The 14,707-nt window shown below is 41.7% G+C and overlaps 3 protein-coding genes and 1 pseudogene across 4 annotated transcripts; 2 read left to right on the top strand and 2 right to left on the bottom strand.

Annotated features, from left to right (window-relative positions):
* The first annotated feature begins 1,120 nt into the window (after window positions 1-1,120).
* LOC121756293 (psbP domain-containing protein 4, chloroplastic-like) lies at window positions 1,121-2,939 on the top strand. Of its 2 annotated transcripts, none has more exons than XM_042151798.1 (5): window positions 1,121-1,480; window positions 1,980-2,089; window positions 2,196-2,307; window positions 2,382-2,609; window positions 2,707-2,939. In XM_042151798.1, exons 1-5 carry the CDS (start codon window positions 1,219-1,221, stop codon window positions 2,769-2,771), a joined length of 777 nt encoding a protein of 258 aa, XP_042007732.1. In that variant the 5' UTR covers window positions 1,121-1,218; the 3' UTR covers window positions 2,772-2,939. The 2 variants fall into 2 exon arrangements, with proteins under 2 accessions (XP_042007732.1, XP_042007733.1); XM_042151799.1 differs by having other exon boundaries at window positions 1,342-1,480; window positions 1,976-2,089.
* Window position 2,940: 1 nt separating this feature from the next.
* LOC121756292 (pentatricopeptide repeat-containing protein At3g21470-like) lies at window positions 2,941-4,696 on the bottom strand. Its single transcript, XM_042151797.1, has 2 exons — window positions 4,591-4,696; window positions 2,941-4,500 (listed from the first exon to the last, which is right to left on the bottom strand). Exons 1-2 carry the CDS (start codon window positions 4,613-4,615, stop codon window positions 2,951-2,953), a joined length of 1,575 nt encoding a protein of 524 aa, XP_042007731.1. The 5' UTR covers window positions 4,616-4,696; the 3' UTR covers window positions 2,941-2,950.
* Window positions 4,624-6,566, top strand: LOC121756291 (pentatricopeptide repeat-containing protein At3g29230-like). Its single transcript, XM_042151795.1, has one exon. The coding sequence runs from the start codon at window positions 4,624-4,626 to the stop codon at window positions 6,472-6,474; it is 1,851 nt and encodes a 616-aa protein (XP_042007729.1). The 3' UTR covers window positions 6,475-6,566.
* A 2,107-nt stretch (window positions 6,567-8,673) lies between these two features.
* Window positions 8,674-11,964, bottom strand: LOC121754617 (annotated as a pseudogene).
* Window positions 11,965-14,707: the final 2,743 nt, after the last annotated feature.

Raw genomic sequence — 14,707 nt, 5'->3', positions numbered from 1 at the left:
AAAAATCACGTGTCTCTAGATAGTATATGACGCTTAGTATATGGTAGTCAGTTGCAATCTTATTCCCTGTATTCGATATCCGGTACTGACCTTTAGCTATACTAGATCTACCCTGTATGCTTGCAGGTATTTTTAGTAGTAATAAATAGTGCATCAAATTTCTCTTAAGATTTTGAGCTGGAACTCGACGGAGGAGTCGTCGTAGGAGCCGGAGAGGCGGAGGCAGCGTAGGAGGAGGTATTAAAATATGAAATTATCATTCTGCCATTTCATAATTAATTAATCTAAAAATATTTTCCATGTGGCAAATTCTGGACCACTCATTTAATAAAAATGAGTGGCTGATAATGCATCTCAATTTTTAATTAGGCTAAAAAATCTCAATTGATGACAGTATATATTAATATCATATTTATTTTTTCGGTTTTGTTTGGGTTTTTCGGTTTTTTAAGTTCGGTTTTTCGATTTCGATTTTTCGGGTTTGGTTCGGTTAGAATTTTGAACTAAATTCGGTTTTTTTTTTTATTTTGGTTCGATTTTAGTAAAAATCAAACCGAAACCCGAATGCACACTCCTGGTAACGAGCATAATTTTAGGGTGTATTAGCATCGTTTTCCAATTTGAGCTCCAAAATGGGCTTACCTCGGTAGCTAGATATTGAGCTTCAGAACTGATTTTGGCCGGTTTTGTAAAGAAAATGGAACACCTATCAAGAATTTCATGTACGTATTTGATATACAGTCCGTTTCTTATTAATTGAGACTTTTTTTTCAGCACAACGGTTTAAAAATAGTGTGTTAAATAAATGATGAATAAATAAGAGAGAATAAAATAAGATAGATGAAAAAATAATAAAGTAAAAGAGAGAATTAATTTTTGCTAAAAATAAAAATAATTCAATTATTTTAGAATTTTTGAAAATAGAGTAAAATATAATATCCGAAGTTATTTATTGGATTGCATTGAATTTGACCAAGCTCATCCTGAGCCAGTTTTAGTGATTTAGAAATTTCTGAAAAATGCTAGAATCAGCCATTAACTTATGGCTCATGAAAACCCACGAACAAAACGACAAAAATAAATGAGATAAATAAAGATCGCTCAACCACTATCCATTCTTCACAAAAAAACATTTTTTTAGACAAAATTCATACATTGAGGAGAAGAAGAGTTAAAATCTTTGATCTGTCTCTACCGTTATTTGGCGTAGAGATTGGAATGGGCACAGTTATGCAAACTGTTTCAAGCCTTTGTTGGAGGAATTGCCCTCCATCTCAACAAAAACTTCACTCCAAAACAAGGGGAGAAACTCAAAATGTTGAATTTGGAGGTGTGATTAATCGAAGGGAAGCTATATCATCTGGGATTGCTCTACTTTCATCTGCAGCAGCGTTTGGATTTCCTGGCGATGGATTAGCAGTAGTTAAACAGGGCCTTCTGGCTGGGAGAATTCCTGGCCTCTCCGAACCTGATGAACAAGGTTACTCACTTAATCATACTCCATATCTTTGTCTTTGTGTGTGTGTGTGTGTGTGTCTGACAGAGAGTGTTACGGACTCAAATCACACATCGGTTGTGAGAACAACTGGTGTAGGATATATAGATTAAATGGACTATCTCTCCTAGTAAACTAGTCTTTGGGCTGAGTTCTCATGTTTGGTCTGTAACTCGAGAGCAGTGAAAACTTGGTTTCGTAGTTTTATAATACACAACATAAACTAAGAGAATTTAAAAATTAATAGGAGTATAGGTTTATCTATCATTTACTTTGATGGACTGATTAATTTTGAAATCATCTAATCCATCAAACACTCAATTATAAGTTTGATTTTATTTTATCATATCACAAAGTAATTACTTTCAAAAGCAACAGTATATCAGACTGGTTATTGCTGAAATAAGTGGCTAATGTGGATAAAAAGTGAAGCTTTTTCATGAGAAATAAATGTAATCTTAAGATGAAGAAAATGCTCAGACAGGTTGGAGAACTTACCAAAGACCAGAGGATAAGTCCGGTGGCCATGGCGTCGGCTGGAGTCCCATTATACCGTATAAATTCTCCGTGCCTGCGCCAGCCGAATGGAATGAGGTAAGCATCAATGCCTCACATATGACCATCAAAGGTTACATCGTGAGATTCTTTCATGTTATCCCTTCTACATTCTTCCGAGAATCTCTTATGTCTGGCCCGACAGGTTCCTGTGTCAATTGCTGATTTAGGAGGAACGGAGATTGACCTGAGGTTCGCCAGCCCCAAAGAGGGACGCCTTTTTGTCATTGTCGCGCCTGTCCTGAGATTTGCAGATGGTTAGTCACATAAATCAGATGTGATGCCATAAGCAAAAACGATGCGCTGATCATCATCTCGCCATATTTTGCAGATCTTGGTGATAACACCACAATAGATCGAATAGGGACGCCAGAGAAGGTCATAAGTGCATTCGGGCCAGAGGTGATTGGAGAGAATGTTGAAGGAAAGGTTTTGAGCTCTCAAGTTGCAGAACACGAGGGAAGAACGTATTACCAGTTCGAGTTGGAGCCACCTCATGTTATAATCACAGCAACGGCAGCAGGAAACCGCCTCTACCTGTTCAACGTGACAGGAAATGGTAAATCAATTCGTTGCCTCCACTTCAAACCTACAACTGCAAAATGTGGCTTCTCCAAGTAACTGATTTTAACAAAAATCTGGTTCTCACTTGCCAGGACTCCAATGGAAGAAACATTACAAGGACTTGAAGAAGATAGCCGACTCATTTAGGGTCGTCTAATGCAGAAACTCATGTAATCGACACAAACCTCCAACATCTATTATACAAGAAAGGCTAATGAATGCTTGAGAGTTGCTTTTGTGAGTATGTTTTCTAGCATTGGAATTCTTGATGTTGAATGATAAGACAGAGATTCTTGATGTTGAATGATAAAACAGAGATTCTTGATGTCGAATGCCTTAAGTCGTGAGCACACTGTATCCGGTTATTTTCTCGCATTCTGTAGCTGAAAAGGCGACACGCATTCTCTCAGCCATCTCCCATCTTTCAGAAGCTGCATAGATATTCGACAGAAGCCTATAGTGATGAGAATGCTCATTTATGAACTCCAACGCCTTTGTTGTCATATATGTATCAGAGTGGGTTTTACATGCCCCCAGCAGCGACCCAAGGATCGCGTCACTTGGCTCCATGGGCATCCCCTTCACTAGATTTAACGCATCCTCAAGCCTCCCTGCTCGTCCCAGAAGATCAACGAGACACCCATAATGCTTCACACTGCGTTTAACTCCGTATCTCTCCATCTTCGAGAATGACTCCAACCCCTCTTTGACTAAACCTCCATGCGCGCACCCAGAAAGAACAGAGAGGAATGTGATGCCATCGGGTCTCATGCTCGACTCCTCCATTCTGGTAAAGAGCTCGATGGCCTCCCTGCATCGGCCATGAACGGCGAATCCAGTTATCAAACTATTCCAAGTTGCAGAGTTCTTTTCCAACGCCTCCTCAAAGATCAGCCTAGCGGTTCCTAGATCTCCACATTTTGCATACATGTCGACCAATGAGTTAACAACGAACTCGTTCAACTCAATCCTGCTGTTAAGAAGCCTCTCATGAATCTCTCTGCCAACATCCAACATCCCTGCTTGAGCACAAGCTGAAAGAACACCTACAACCGTGACCTCGTTTGGTTCAAAACCATCTTCTTGCATCCTCGTAAAAGCATCCATCACTTCACTAAACATCCCATTCTGCGCATATCCAGAAATCAACGAATTCCAGATCACCAAGTTCCTCAAACTAATCCCATCAAAAATCTCTCTCGCCTTCACCGCATCACCTCTCTTGAAGTAGCCTTTTATCATAACCGACCACACGTAGAAATTCCTCGCTCCCATCTTCTCGAACACCTCCCTCGCCGCCTCCATATTCCCATTGCTGGAGTACACGCTGACCATCGAAGTCCATGTCACCACAGTCTTCAAACCCTCGGGCATAGCATTAAAAACTAACCTAGCCGTAGCCATATCCCCATTTCTGGCGTACCCCATGATCATGGTGTTCCATGTGACCGTCGTCTTCTCCTTCATCATCGCAAACAAGGCCGAAGCAGCTCCCGCGTATCCATTCCACATGTACCCCCCAATCATCGTATTCCAGGAGATTAAATTTCTCTCAGGCATTTCGTCGAACAGTTGGCGTGCACTCGCTATGTCGCGACATTTGGCGTACATGTCGACCAACGATGTCCCCACCATCACATTGATTTCAATTCCCGACTTGATGATTTCAGAATGCACAACTTTCCCGAAATTAAGCACAGAAAGTGAAGCGCAGGCTTTGAGGAGTAATGGGGCGGCTGGGATCACAATGCCTCCGCAGCAGCGGCGCATGCGGATGTATGTCAAGATTGCGGCTTTAGGTTTTCTGTGGATGATGCAGTTATTGATGGAATCAAACCAACCGGCGTTTTGCCTCATCGAGAGCAGTGTTGGCTTTCGTCTTTGCGCTGATAAACAAGTGGTTGAAAAAGTAATAAATAAATAAATAAGGCTGTAAAAATAGCATATAGAAACATTTGATCCTCATCTGCTTCAACCTGATTGCGCTGTTTCATCACACATGAAAATCAATGGAGCATCGTCTGGGAATTATATTGCAGAAATGTAAAACAGCCAACCAATTGAAACAAATCCATCTTCAAATTCTCATCAACGGATTAAAACATAGCAACTTTTTAGCAGTCAAGCTCATGCCACTTTCCTCGGACTTGATCTCTTTCGATCACGCTCTCAAACTGTTCAATGATTTGCCGACTCCAAATCTCATCTTTCACAATACATTGATCAAGTGCTCGATCGGAAAGTCCCACAAAATCGCAGCCGTCGCTTTCAACCGATTGCGAGAGTCCGACATTTTGGCAAACAGTTTCACTTTCACATTTCTGCTTAGTTGCTTCGCGTCGTTTCAGAAGCTGCGATGCGGCGAGACGGTTCACGGTCATGTTTTGAAGATCGGATATTCGTGTAGCGTGTTTGTGATGAACAATCTCCTGGATTTCTACAGTAAATGCGCGGCGGATTTGGGGGTAGTCGTGAAGGTGTTCGATGAAATGTCTGAGAGAGATGTTGTCTCGTGGAACACGATGATTAGGGCGTACATGAGCTGCGGGGAGGTAGCTTGCGCGATGAGGCTGTTCGAGGCGATGCCGGAGAAGAATTTGGTGTCGTGGAACACCGTTGTTTCGGGGCTCGTGAAGGGAGGCAGGATGGAGCTGGCTGATGAGGTTTTCCTGCGAATGCCCGAGAGGAATAGCGTGTCTTGGAACACGATGATCTCGGGTTACATCAAGCTAGGCGAGTTGGGAAGGGCGAGGGAGTTGTTTGATCAGATGCCGGAGAGAAGCGTAGCTTCTTGGACGACAATGGTCTCGGGCTATGCGACGAATGGCGACATTGCCTCTGCGAGAATGGTATTCGACCAAATGCCGTCGAAGAATGTGATCTCGTGGAACGCTATGATCGCTGGCTGTGTTAGCAACAGCGCTTTTGACGAGGCTTTATCTGTTTTCCAAGAAATGCTGGTCGATGGCAGATGCATGCCCAATCAGACGACGCTGATCAGCATCCTATCTGCCTGCACGCACTCGAATTCGCTTGAACACGGGAGATGGATCGAATCATACATGAGGAAGAACAAATTCGAGCTCTCGCTTCCCCTAGGCAACGCCCTGATAGACATGTTCGCCAAGTGTGGGGATCTAGAAAGCGCGGAGATCATCTTCCACAAGATGCCCCGGAGATGCATCATCACTTGGACCACGATGATCTCGGGGCTGGCAGTAAATGGCCGTTGCAGGGAAGCCCTAGACCTCTTCGACACCATGTGTGCGGAAGGCCAGGAGCCCGATGATGTGATCTTCATCGCGGTGCTCTCAGCCTGTACCCATGGAGGGCTGCTCGAAGAAGGGAAGGCATTGTTCAACCGAATGGTGCAGGATTTTGGAATTGAGGCGCGGATTGAGCACTACGGATGCATGGTGGACGTTCTTGCTCGAGCAGGGAAGATAGAGGAAGCCATTAGGTTTACAGAGAGTATGCATTTGGAGGCTAATTCAGTGATTTGGGCAACTCTGTTATCTGCTTGTAAACTCCATGGGAATAGGGATTTGATGGAGTTGTTGAACACAAAGATTTTGGAACAAGAGCCGAATAATGCCAATTATCTGAAGCTGATCACAGACTTGAGCTCTTCTGCTGGGCAGTGGCAGGAGGCATCGATTTTTCGAGTGGCTGCTCGAGAACAGGGGAGGGAGAAAGTTACGGGCTGCAGCTCGATTCACGTGGGAGAAAGTGTTCATGAATTTGTTGCTAAAGACACCAGCCATCCACAGAGAAAGGAGGTTTATAAAGCTTTGAGGAGTTTAAATAGACAAATGAAGCCTCTGTTTGGTGTCAATGTAGATTCAACTTTGTCATGTTAATTGCACGTAACCGAAACTTGTATCAACAGTTATGTTCTAACGCGTTTCATTATTAATCACAACCCTCTAAATTTCGCGGGTAATTCAGGTCAGTTCACGGGTTTCAGGCTGCACTGGCATAGAATAAATGAAGCAGGAAATATATTACAAACAACAGTCATTATTATTTGACCATACATGAATAAGCAGAAAATCAGTTAGAAGCAGAAGAAGCTCCTTTCTCAATATCAGCATAGTGCATATGTTTGCCTTTCAATTCCTTCTCCTTCTTGATGATATCTTCCTCAAACCTCTCGTCTTTTTCGATGGATAGAGCTACGGTCTCTGCTCCCGTAGGCCCCTTCATGATATCTTCCTTCACCCTCACATGCTCGTTGCGGCGTATGACTTCAGCCTCCTGCATCTTCTTCTCCTTCCTCCGAGTCAACAAGTACCACATTGCTAGTAGGCAGAAGGCCAGGAAGAAGAACCACCCGAATGAGACGACGAACACGATGTAGACGGTATGAACAGCCATTTTCAAATTATGATGATTTGAGTTTGTTTGGGAATGTTGATGAAGGGAGATATGGATGTGCCTCTCTTTATATTGTGATAAACCAAAGTGATGGTTCTCTCTAAAAAATGATAAAAATAACTCTTATAGTATGACGGGCATTATGATCCAGAAAAATGTAAAAGTTCTTCGAACAATATTATGTTAATAATCAGGGATAGCAATATTATATCAATAACCATAGATATCGGTGATATTTTTAAAGATAGAGACTACGGGTGAAATTAGTGCAATGAGTAAAGACTAAAAATATAATTCTTCTCATTTTAATGTTAATAAATTTCTCTCTAAGCTTAGGATGACAGAGAAGAGATCATGTAGATCTCCGAATGTTAAACACAAAAAAGAATATGTATATGAATTCAATTAGTGTATGAAATGAATAAATTCGAAAAACTATTATATTACGTATATATAATGGTTTACAAAAGATAGATTGGCAAGGAGTTCAATAAATATTATTACTACGGTGTTACATCCAAGCTAAATGGATAAAATAATAACTACTGTGTTATTTTATTCTCTCTCCATTTTAACTATTTATTATTATTTTTCTAAAACGAGTGCTCAAAATGAAACGCTTCTACGACAGTGACACAACATGAGAAATACTCTTGGTCTTTAGACACACTCAGAATTATGTCTAGCTACAATAGGACGCGTTTCTAAGCCATACTGATTCCTTAGCGGCTTCAAATGCAACCACATATTCAACTTCCATGGTGGAATCCGCGATGTATTTCGGGTTCACACTCTTCCATGCAATGATTCCACCTCATATGATGAACATATAGCCAGATGTTGATTTCCTTAAACCTTGATCAATCAGTTTGAAAATCCCAATCGATATATTAAGCACAACTTGTCTAGCTAATAGACCAACATATACCCTTTAGTCCCTTTTTGATACTCGAGAATGTTCTTCACAACAGCCCAATGTGCTCGACCAAGATTTGTTTATATCTTGTAACCATGTATACGACAAAGCAAATATCAAGTCTAGAGAACTAAAACTGCTAAAGCATATGTTACTTGAGGACACATCTATAACCAATTCCATAATGAAGCAATGATAAACCTTTCTTGAGTTTTTCCATACTAAACGTTTCAGCACTATGTTGATGTAGAATTCCCAAGTTCCGCGATCTCGAATGACCTTGATCCCAAGGATGTGCCTAGCTTCTCCGAAATCCTTCATCTCAAACTCAATGATAACCATGTTATACATCTTCTCGTCATTGCCAATCAATAGGATGTAATCTATGTAGAGTAACAAGAATACCACATTTCCATTTACTTTCTTATACACACAACTTTCGTTAGAGCACTATTCAAATCCAATGAACTTGACAAAGGTCCAGTGATCTTGAAGCTTGCTAAGTCCATAAATAGCCTTTTCAAGCCAGCTAGTGAAGTATAGCAAAAAAAGTGTTCTATTATGCTTAAACAACACAAAGTGATCAGAGCTCCAAAAATGTTTCTCAGAAGGGCTGTGCAGTTCCAAAACACATCCAAAAAAAGTTGTAAGAAAATAAAAACAATCCTAACAAACTACGCTAAAAGTAACATAAATGCACAACTGCATAATGGAACACTTCTTAGTGCAACCTAAGGTCTGAAGAAGAACAGGGAAAAAAAGTGATTCAAGAATCAATCTTTAGACAACGGTCCACGTAAGCCTGTAGAGAGAACACAAGTTTGTGTTAGCGTTAGGAATCAAAAACTACTACTCGATTACATACAAAAAATATATTGATGATAAGTGAGCAACGAAATACAAGAGATCTCAAGGTCAGCATGATGGAAAATATTAAAATGTTGCATAAACTCAATTTTCGCACAAAACCCAAGTTTAATATTCAGGTGGAGGAAGTAACAAGACTGGGATTTGGAGGCTGAGATTACGAATACGAACTGATTGTACCAATATTTAGTCAGAGGAAAAGAAGATTAGGTAGAACCACTGCACAAAAATATCAAGGAAATCTTTTGACAAACTAGTGGACTCGACTAGAACTGATTGGATAACACAGTTTACCTGTACAAGTTTGGTGATTTTGGGTTCAGAAAATGAGAGATACTGCTCAACTTTCTCTTGTGTCTTTGGAACGTGATCGGTTTGAATAGAGCTTGTTATTTTGTCCACCACTTTTTTTACAATAGAACGTCTCTGCTCATTCGGCCTTCCTTCAGTTTGTCTTTGACAAACTCTATCAGAGAATTTTTAAACAGGCGTGTCCCTTTATCATCCTTGTTACCAATACTCTCGTCAGCTTTCCCATGGTCGTCCAAAGTTTCAGATTGCTTACTGAGTTGAACTCCCTTAGTTTGCTCGCCCATGCCTCCTTTGACTTCATCACATTCTGCATTTTTATGTGACATCTCTTGCTGTTCTGTTGACCTTCCAGAATGTTCTGTTTCTGTATTATCTGTTGATGGCATTTTAGTGCCTTCTTCATGCTCATTACTATTTCTTCCATTCTCCGCGGAACTGATTGGATCATGAGAAACTGTAACTCGATTGAGTTGCATATCTTCAGCAGGAGCAACCTGCTGAAGGGAAGTAGAAAGAAGAGTGTTTGTACATTGAGCAGACTGCTCACTGATTACAGAATTCGGAAAAGACAACATGGCGTTTGTGTCCGACACTCCAGCCATTTGGATAGCATCTTGAAGTTTCTGAATCTGAGACAAATTCAAATTAGCAGCATGGTGAATCTCAGCCCCATTCAAGGCTGGCATATCTTTGCTACCAGCTTCCTTGGAAATAGATGAACTCTCAAGAAGTACACTTTTGCCATTTTGATGCAAGTTTTGTGCAGAGATAAAATCTCCAACAGTGCCATTTCTGGAGTCTTTCACCTCATTAATAACGTCGGAATGGAATGAATTTACCACATTCTTTTCTACTACTCCATGGTTCTGATGCTGAATATGTGAAACAGGAGAAACATTCTGCTGCCCAGCATTCAAGGGAAACCTTTGGTCTACCTGCAATTTGATCGTATTTCCATCCTGATTTTGCAACTGTGAACCATGAAACTCAAGAACGTCCTGTTTGGCCATCATATTTTCCTCAACAGCAGATTCAGTAGTACCGGCATCTCCACCATAACTTCCATTTCCTGCACGATGTACAGGTACTAAATTATTTGTGTGTTGTGGCAGCCCCCGATTTACTTTCTCGTTGCCCAAACTTTGGCTCATTCTGTTGTTTTGTCCTGCATTACTTTTGTCAACAGTGCTTTCTATAACAATATCTCTCCCAGAAGGTTTCATATGATTTGAGATTCCAGCTGCCTCATTACATGATTCCCATCTCAGGCCATCCCTCTTGTTCACCTTGTCATGTGAGCTACGGTCATTGTCACGTGAGTTATGGTCATTGTTGACTTTGCCCAGTCTACCCTCCAAACGGTTAAAATTGGGATCCTCATGAAAGAATTTGCAATTATCCCGATCCCGATCACACTTGCCTGCTGCAAAATACTTACAAAGTGGGTTCCTGTTTCTGTAAGGTTGGTGCTCAGGGTCCTTATCTGAGGAGGAACGTTACGTACCTTGAACACAGGTTTCATCAGAAGCAATATGGTGAGAAAATCTGCAATTGTCTCCCCACCTACAACTACCCTTAACAAAGTTTCTGCACGGTGACTGTTGTTTAGGAATTGCTCATTCTCTCCATGATAAGGATCAGAAGCATCACTTTCAATCCGAGCACCTCTGCTGTAAGACTGTTTGGAATCATTTCCATGGTCTTCCCTACTTCTCCGACTCTCTGATGTGTCCCTTCCCCCAAGGCCACCATCCCTGTGATTTGTGTTTTTTGGTAGGAAATATTTGCTAAAATCGTCTCTCCTGCCCCTTCCTGGAGCAAAATCAGCTTCATTTGACATCTCCTGTCACTCGATCCAGAAGCTAGATGTTTGTAATCTCCTAAAGGGCTATGGCCTCTTGTCCAACCCTGTGCATCGCTGTCACTTCTGCTCTCTCCCCTTCTTCTTTCCCTTTCCCTGACCCTACTCAAGCTCCTACTTCGACGCCTGCTTCTATTCCTACCTCTTCCTTGCTACCTACAATAATAAGAAAACAATCAAACGTGCGCATTCTGTGTGATCAACGAAAGGAATGCACCACAATTCTTATTTCCTTTCAAGAAGTTTTAAAATAAGACTCCACTCCACATATGCCAACTTATGACTAAAGGTAGAACCTATTTTGTTATATACCCCAAAAAAATCACTGTCTAAGAACTTAATAACATTTCATCATAACTTACTTATATTGTGGCAGGGAAAGATTAGTTAGAGTTAATTATAAACTGAGAGAAACTAGAAGTGAGGTCAGAAAAAAACAACCCACATGTCGTAATCTTATTATGTATAGCCAAAAACAAGGTAAGGTTCATCGTAAATCTGCAAAATTTTTTACATTGCAATTAGAAAGTATTCCAGCAAAAACATGGTAAATAAGCTGTAACAAGAGAGAGGTCAGCCGCAGATACCTCTTAACCGAAAAAAGTGACATGGATAACACAGTAAAGAATTAAGCTTCCCTTAACACAGCTTAGAATTACAGATACTGATGTACCTGCGAGAATGGCTTTGATCATCTTCAAGTAAGTGGTTATATTTGAACTCGGGAGACATGTCCTGGTAATAATTATTTTCACCACATATTTCCATATCTTGATATGCATTCTCTCTACCATTTATCCAATCAACTGGGTCTTCATGAATTGATTCCATAGATGGGTGACCAGAATGATACCTGGACTTCGGCAATCCATGAGATCCAGATGCAGGAAATTCATGATTTTGTTCACCATCATGACTGGGATGTTTGTCTTTACCTATCCAACTATGATTTCCAGTAAAAGGTTTTGTTTCTGCTTCCTCAGTCCACAATGATTTGCGTTTTCTACGTTCACCCATAGAGAACCCGTGCTAACTGCTAACAAAAGCTTGCAATATATTTGCCTTAGTTCATGCAGCTGAATCTGTGCAAAGAAAGCAATATGGAAAACTCAGCATTCTTGCTCCATTTTCAGGTTTAAGAAATGTTATCTTCTTGGAATATACTAATCAACCAGGTTCTCAATGATAGAGTCCAATTAAATAAAACTTCACGTACAAACACAAGAGTTTGTTAGGCATAAGAAATGAAATGTGCTGGTCTCTGAGCGTGATAGATAATTTACTAATGAAGTATTATTAAACTGTAGCAGACTTCATTAAGCTCCTCTAAGAATAATGCAAGCCAATTCTAATCATGCATGCCAATTCCTTTTCACTCTTTTCTTCGCGAGCACAGATGCGCACGTAGGGGGAGGGGGGACACATACACTTCACACAATAAGCTAAGAGACAAACTGACAAGCCACAAAAAGAACACCATCGAAATCATACAAACATTGAGCTCCTTCCATTCATGTTATCTACATAAATCCTAGAGATGAATCATTTCCAGTTAATATAATATGCCTATGGAGTAGCTTACTGAACCCAACTTTTGTGCCTAGACTATCCACACTTTGTTGGTGATGCAGACAGTGCCTACTACCTAGAACTGACCCAGACGCTCGGATGAAACTTTTCACTTACGGTCAAGTGGAATGTCGCAGAGACTGGAGAGCATTCCCATTATATGATGTCAATCTCAAAAAACCTCATCTGAAACATGGCCATAATATTAGTTAAACAAACACACAAGTTATATCCCCAGATATTTCCTTTATCTTGTAGATGCAGACAGTTAAATAGTTGAGAAATACTACCATATAAGCGGCAAGAAAAGCCACTCTGACTTTTAGTGACATTCACTATCTTTCCAGATATGCTATGCTCCAATTAATGCCAAGTAACATGACAAAATTAGTCCCAAACTTTAGCTTGAACAAGCCATTTAGCCAAAAATAATGAAGTTTTAATCATTAATCCCTTAAAGTATTGGAAGGGGAGGACTGGTGACTGGAAGAACATCAACCCGAATCAGAAAAGTTTACCAAATTATGCAATATATGCAGAAAATGGATGAAATTGAAGGCAAACAGATAAATCCCCAACCAAATACTCTTTTAATTCCAAATCTGGCTCAAAGTTCACAACTTTTCAGCTACACCTTCACAAACACCTAAGGCCACCCGCAACGCGTTACGCGGGTGGTTCGAAGCCCGTTCCTTAGTGACGAGACGCGCGGGACGCGTTGCAGCATCTCGTCGCGTCCCCAGCCCGCCAGACACCCGTCTCTCCGAGACATCTCGCCACGCGCACGACGTGGCGCGCTCCGGCGCCATGCGTGACTCCCACTCGCCGCCCCGCGAGTGGGTTTCGTCACGCTGACGCAATAAATCATTTAAAAAAAACGAATTTAATAAAAAAACAATTCGAAAAACGGTAATATTACCGTTTTTCGACCGTTTTCCTATTTTTTTAAAAATTTTTGTTTTTATTTTTTTACTCTATAAATAATCATATTTCATCCTCATTTCACACACAAGCACATATCTATTCTTCTCAAATCATCTCTCTTTCAACTCCAATTTTCATCTCAAATCAATTCTTTTATTCTTCCCCCAAAGTTAATCGATCTAATGGATCCATATGAGCAAATGCATCGAATAATGGAAGAATCACTTGAAGAAGATCGACGCCGGGAGGCGGAGGAAGCCGTGCCGCTCCAAAGAGCTCCCGGACTTACATCCATCGTTACCGGGAGGAAGCCGCCGCAAGGTTAGTCCGCGACTACTTCAGCGATAACCCGGTTTGGGGAGATACCTACTTTCGTCGACGTTTCCGCATGCGAAAACCGCTATTTCTCCACATCGCAAATACATTGGCAGCCCGGGAAGAGTTTTTCCAAGAAAGATTCGACGCCGTTGGCCGTCCCAACCACACGACGCTGCAGAAATGTACTGCAGCAATCCGTCAACTTGCGACTAGACAAACGGCGGATGTGTTCGACGAATACCTCCACATTGGAGAAAGCCCTGGGAGAATATGCTTGATCCAATTCTGCAAAGGCGTCCGGGCAGCCTTCACCGATGAATTTTTCCGGAGGCCAAGCACAACAGATTGTCAGTTTCTGCTCCACCTTCACGAAGAAGTGCACGGATTCCTCGGGATGCTTGGCAGCGTCGATTGCATGCACTGACAATGGAAGAATTGCCCTAAGGCGTGGAGGGTGCCGTACACTAGCGGCCACAAAGGCACTCACCCCATCGTTATACTCGAGGCCGTTGCCGACTACCGGCTATGGATCTGGCATGCGTACTTCGGGGTCCCCGGATCGAACAACGACATAAACGTGATCCACCAATCCGACCTCTTCGCCGAAGTTTTGGATGGTAAAGCGCCGGCCATCAACTTCATCGCTAACAACCGGCGGTATAAAATGGGGGTACTATCTTGCCGACGACATCTACTCGAAGTGGCCAACCTTCGTGAAGACGTGCAACAGGCATGTGAACGCAAAGCATGCTCTTTTTGCGCAGAAGCAGGAGGCTGCTCGCAAGGATGTGGAGAGGGTGCTCGGGGTTCTCCAAGCGCGCTTCAACATAATCAAAGCCCTGGCTCGTACGTGGTTCATGGAGAGTATGGTCGACATCATGTATACGTGCATAATCTTGCACAACATGATTGTCCAAGACGAAGGACCTGAGGCGGGAAATTGGTTCCA

The sequence above is a fragment of the Salvia splendens genome, chromosome 11 (genome assembly GCF_004379255.2).
Source record: "Salvia splendens isolate huo1 chromosome 11, SspV2, whole genome shotgun sequence".
In the NCBI taxonomy this organism is placed as follows: Eukaryota; Viridiplantae; Streptophyta; class Magnoliopsida; order Lamiales; family Lamiaceae; genus Salvia; species Salvia splendens.
This window is presented reverse-complemented; position numbering and strand designations above follow the sequence as displayed.

Coding starts and splice junctions, on each gene's coding strand:
- LOC121756293 (XM_042151798.1), top strand. CDS start 1,219: ATGGGCACAGTTATGCAAACTGTTTCAAGCCTTTGTTGGAGGAATTGC. Junction 1,481..1,979: donor CTCCGAACCTGATGAACAAG/GTTACTCACTTA, acceptor ATGCTCAGACAG/GTTGGAGAACTTACCAAAGA. Junction 2,610..2,706: donor GTTCAACGTGACAGGAAATG/GTAAATCAATTC, acceptor CTCACTTGCCAG/GACTCCAATGGAAGAAACAT.
- LOC121756292 (XM_042151797.1), bottom strand. CDS start 4,615: ATGTGTGATGAAACAGCGCAATCAG. Junction 4,501..4,590: donor TGATGAAACAGCGCAATCAG/GTTGAAGCAGAT, acceptor CTTGTTTATCAG/CGCAAAGACGAAAGCCAACA.
- LOC121756291 (XM_042151795.1), top strand. CDS start 4,624: ATGGAGCATCGTCTGGGAATTATATTGCAGAAATGTAAAACAGCCAAC.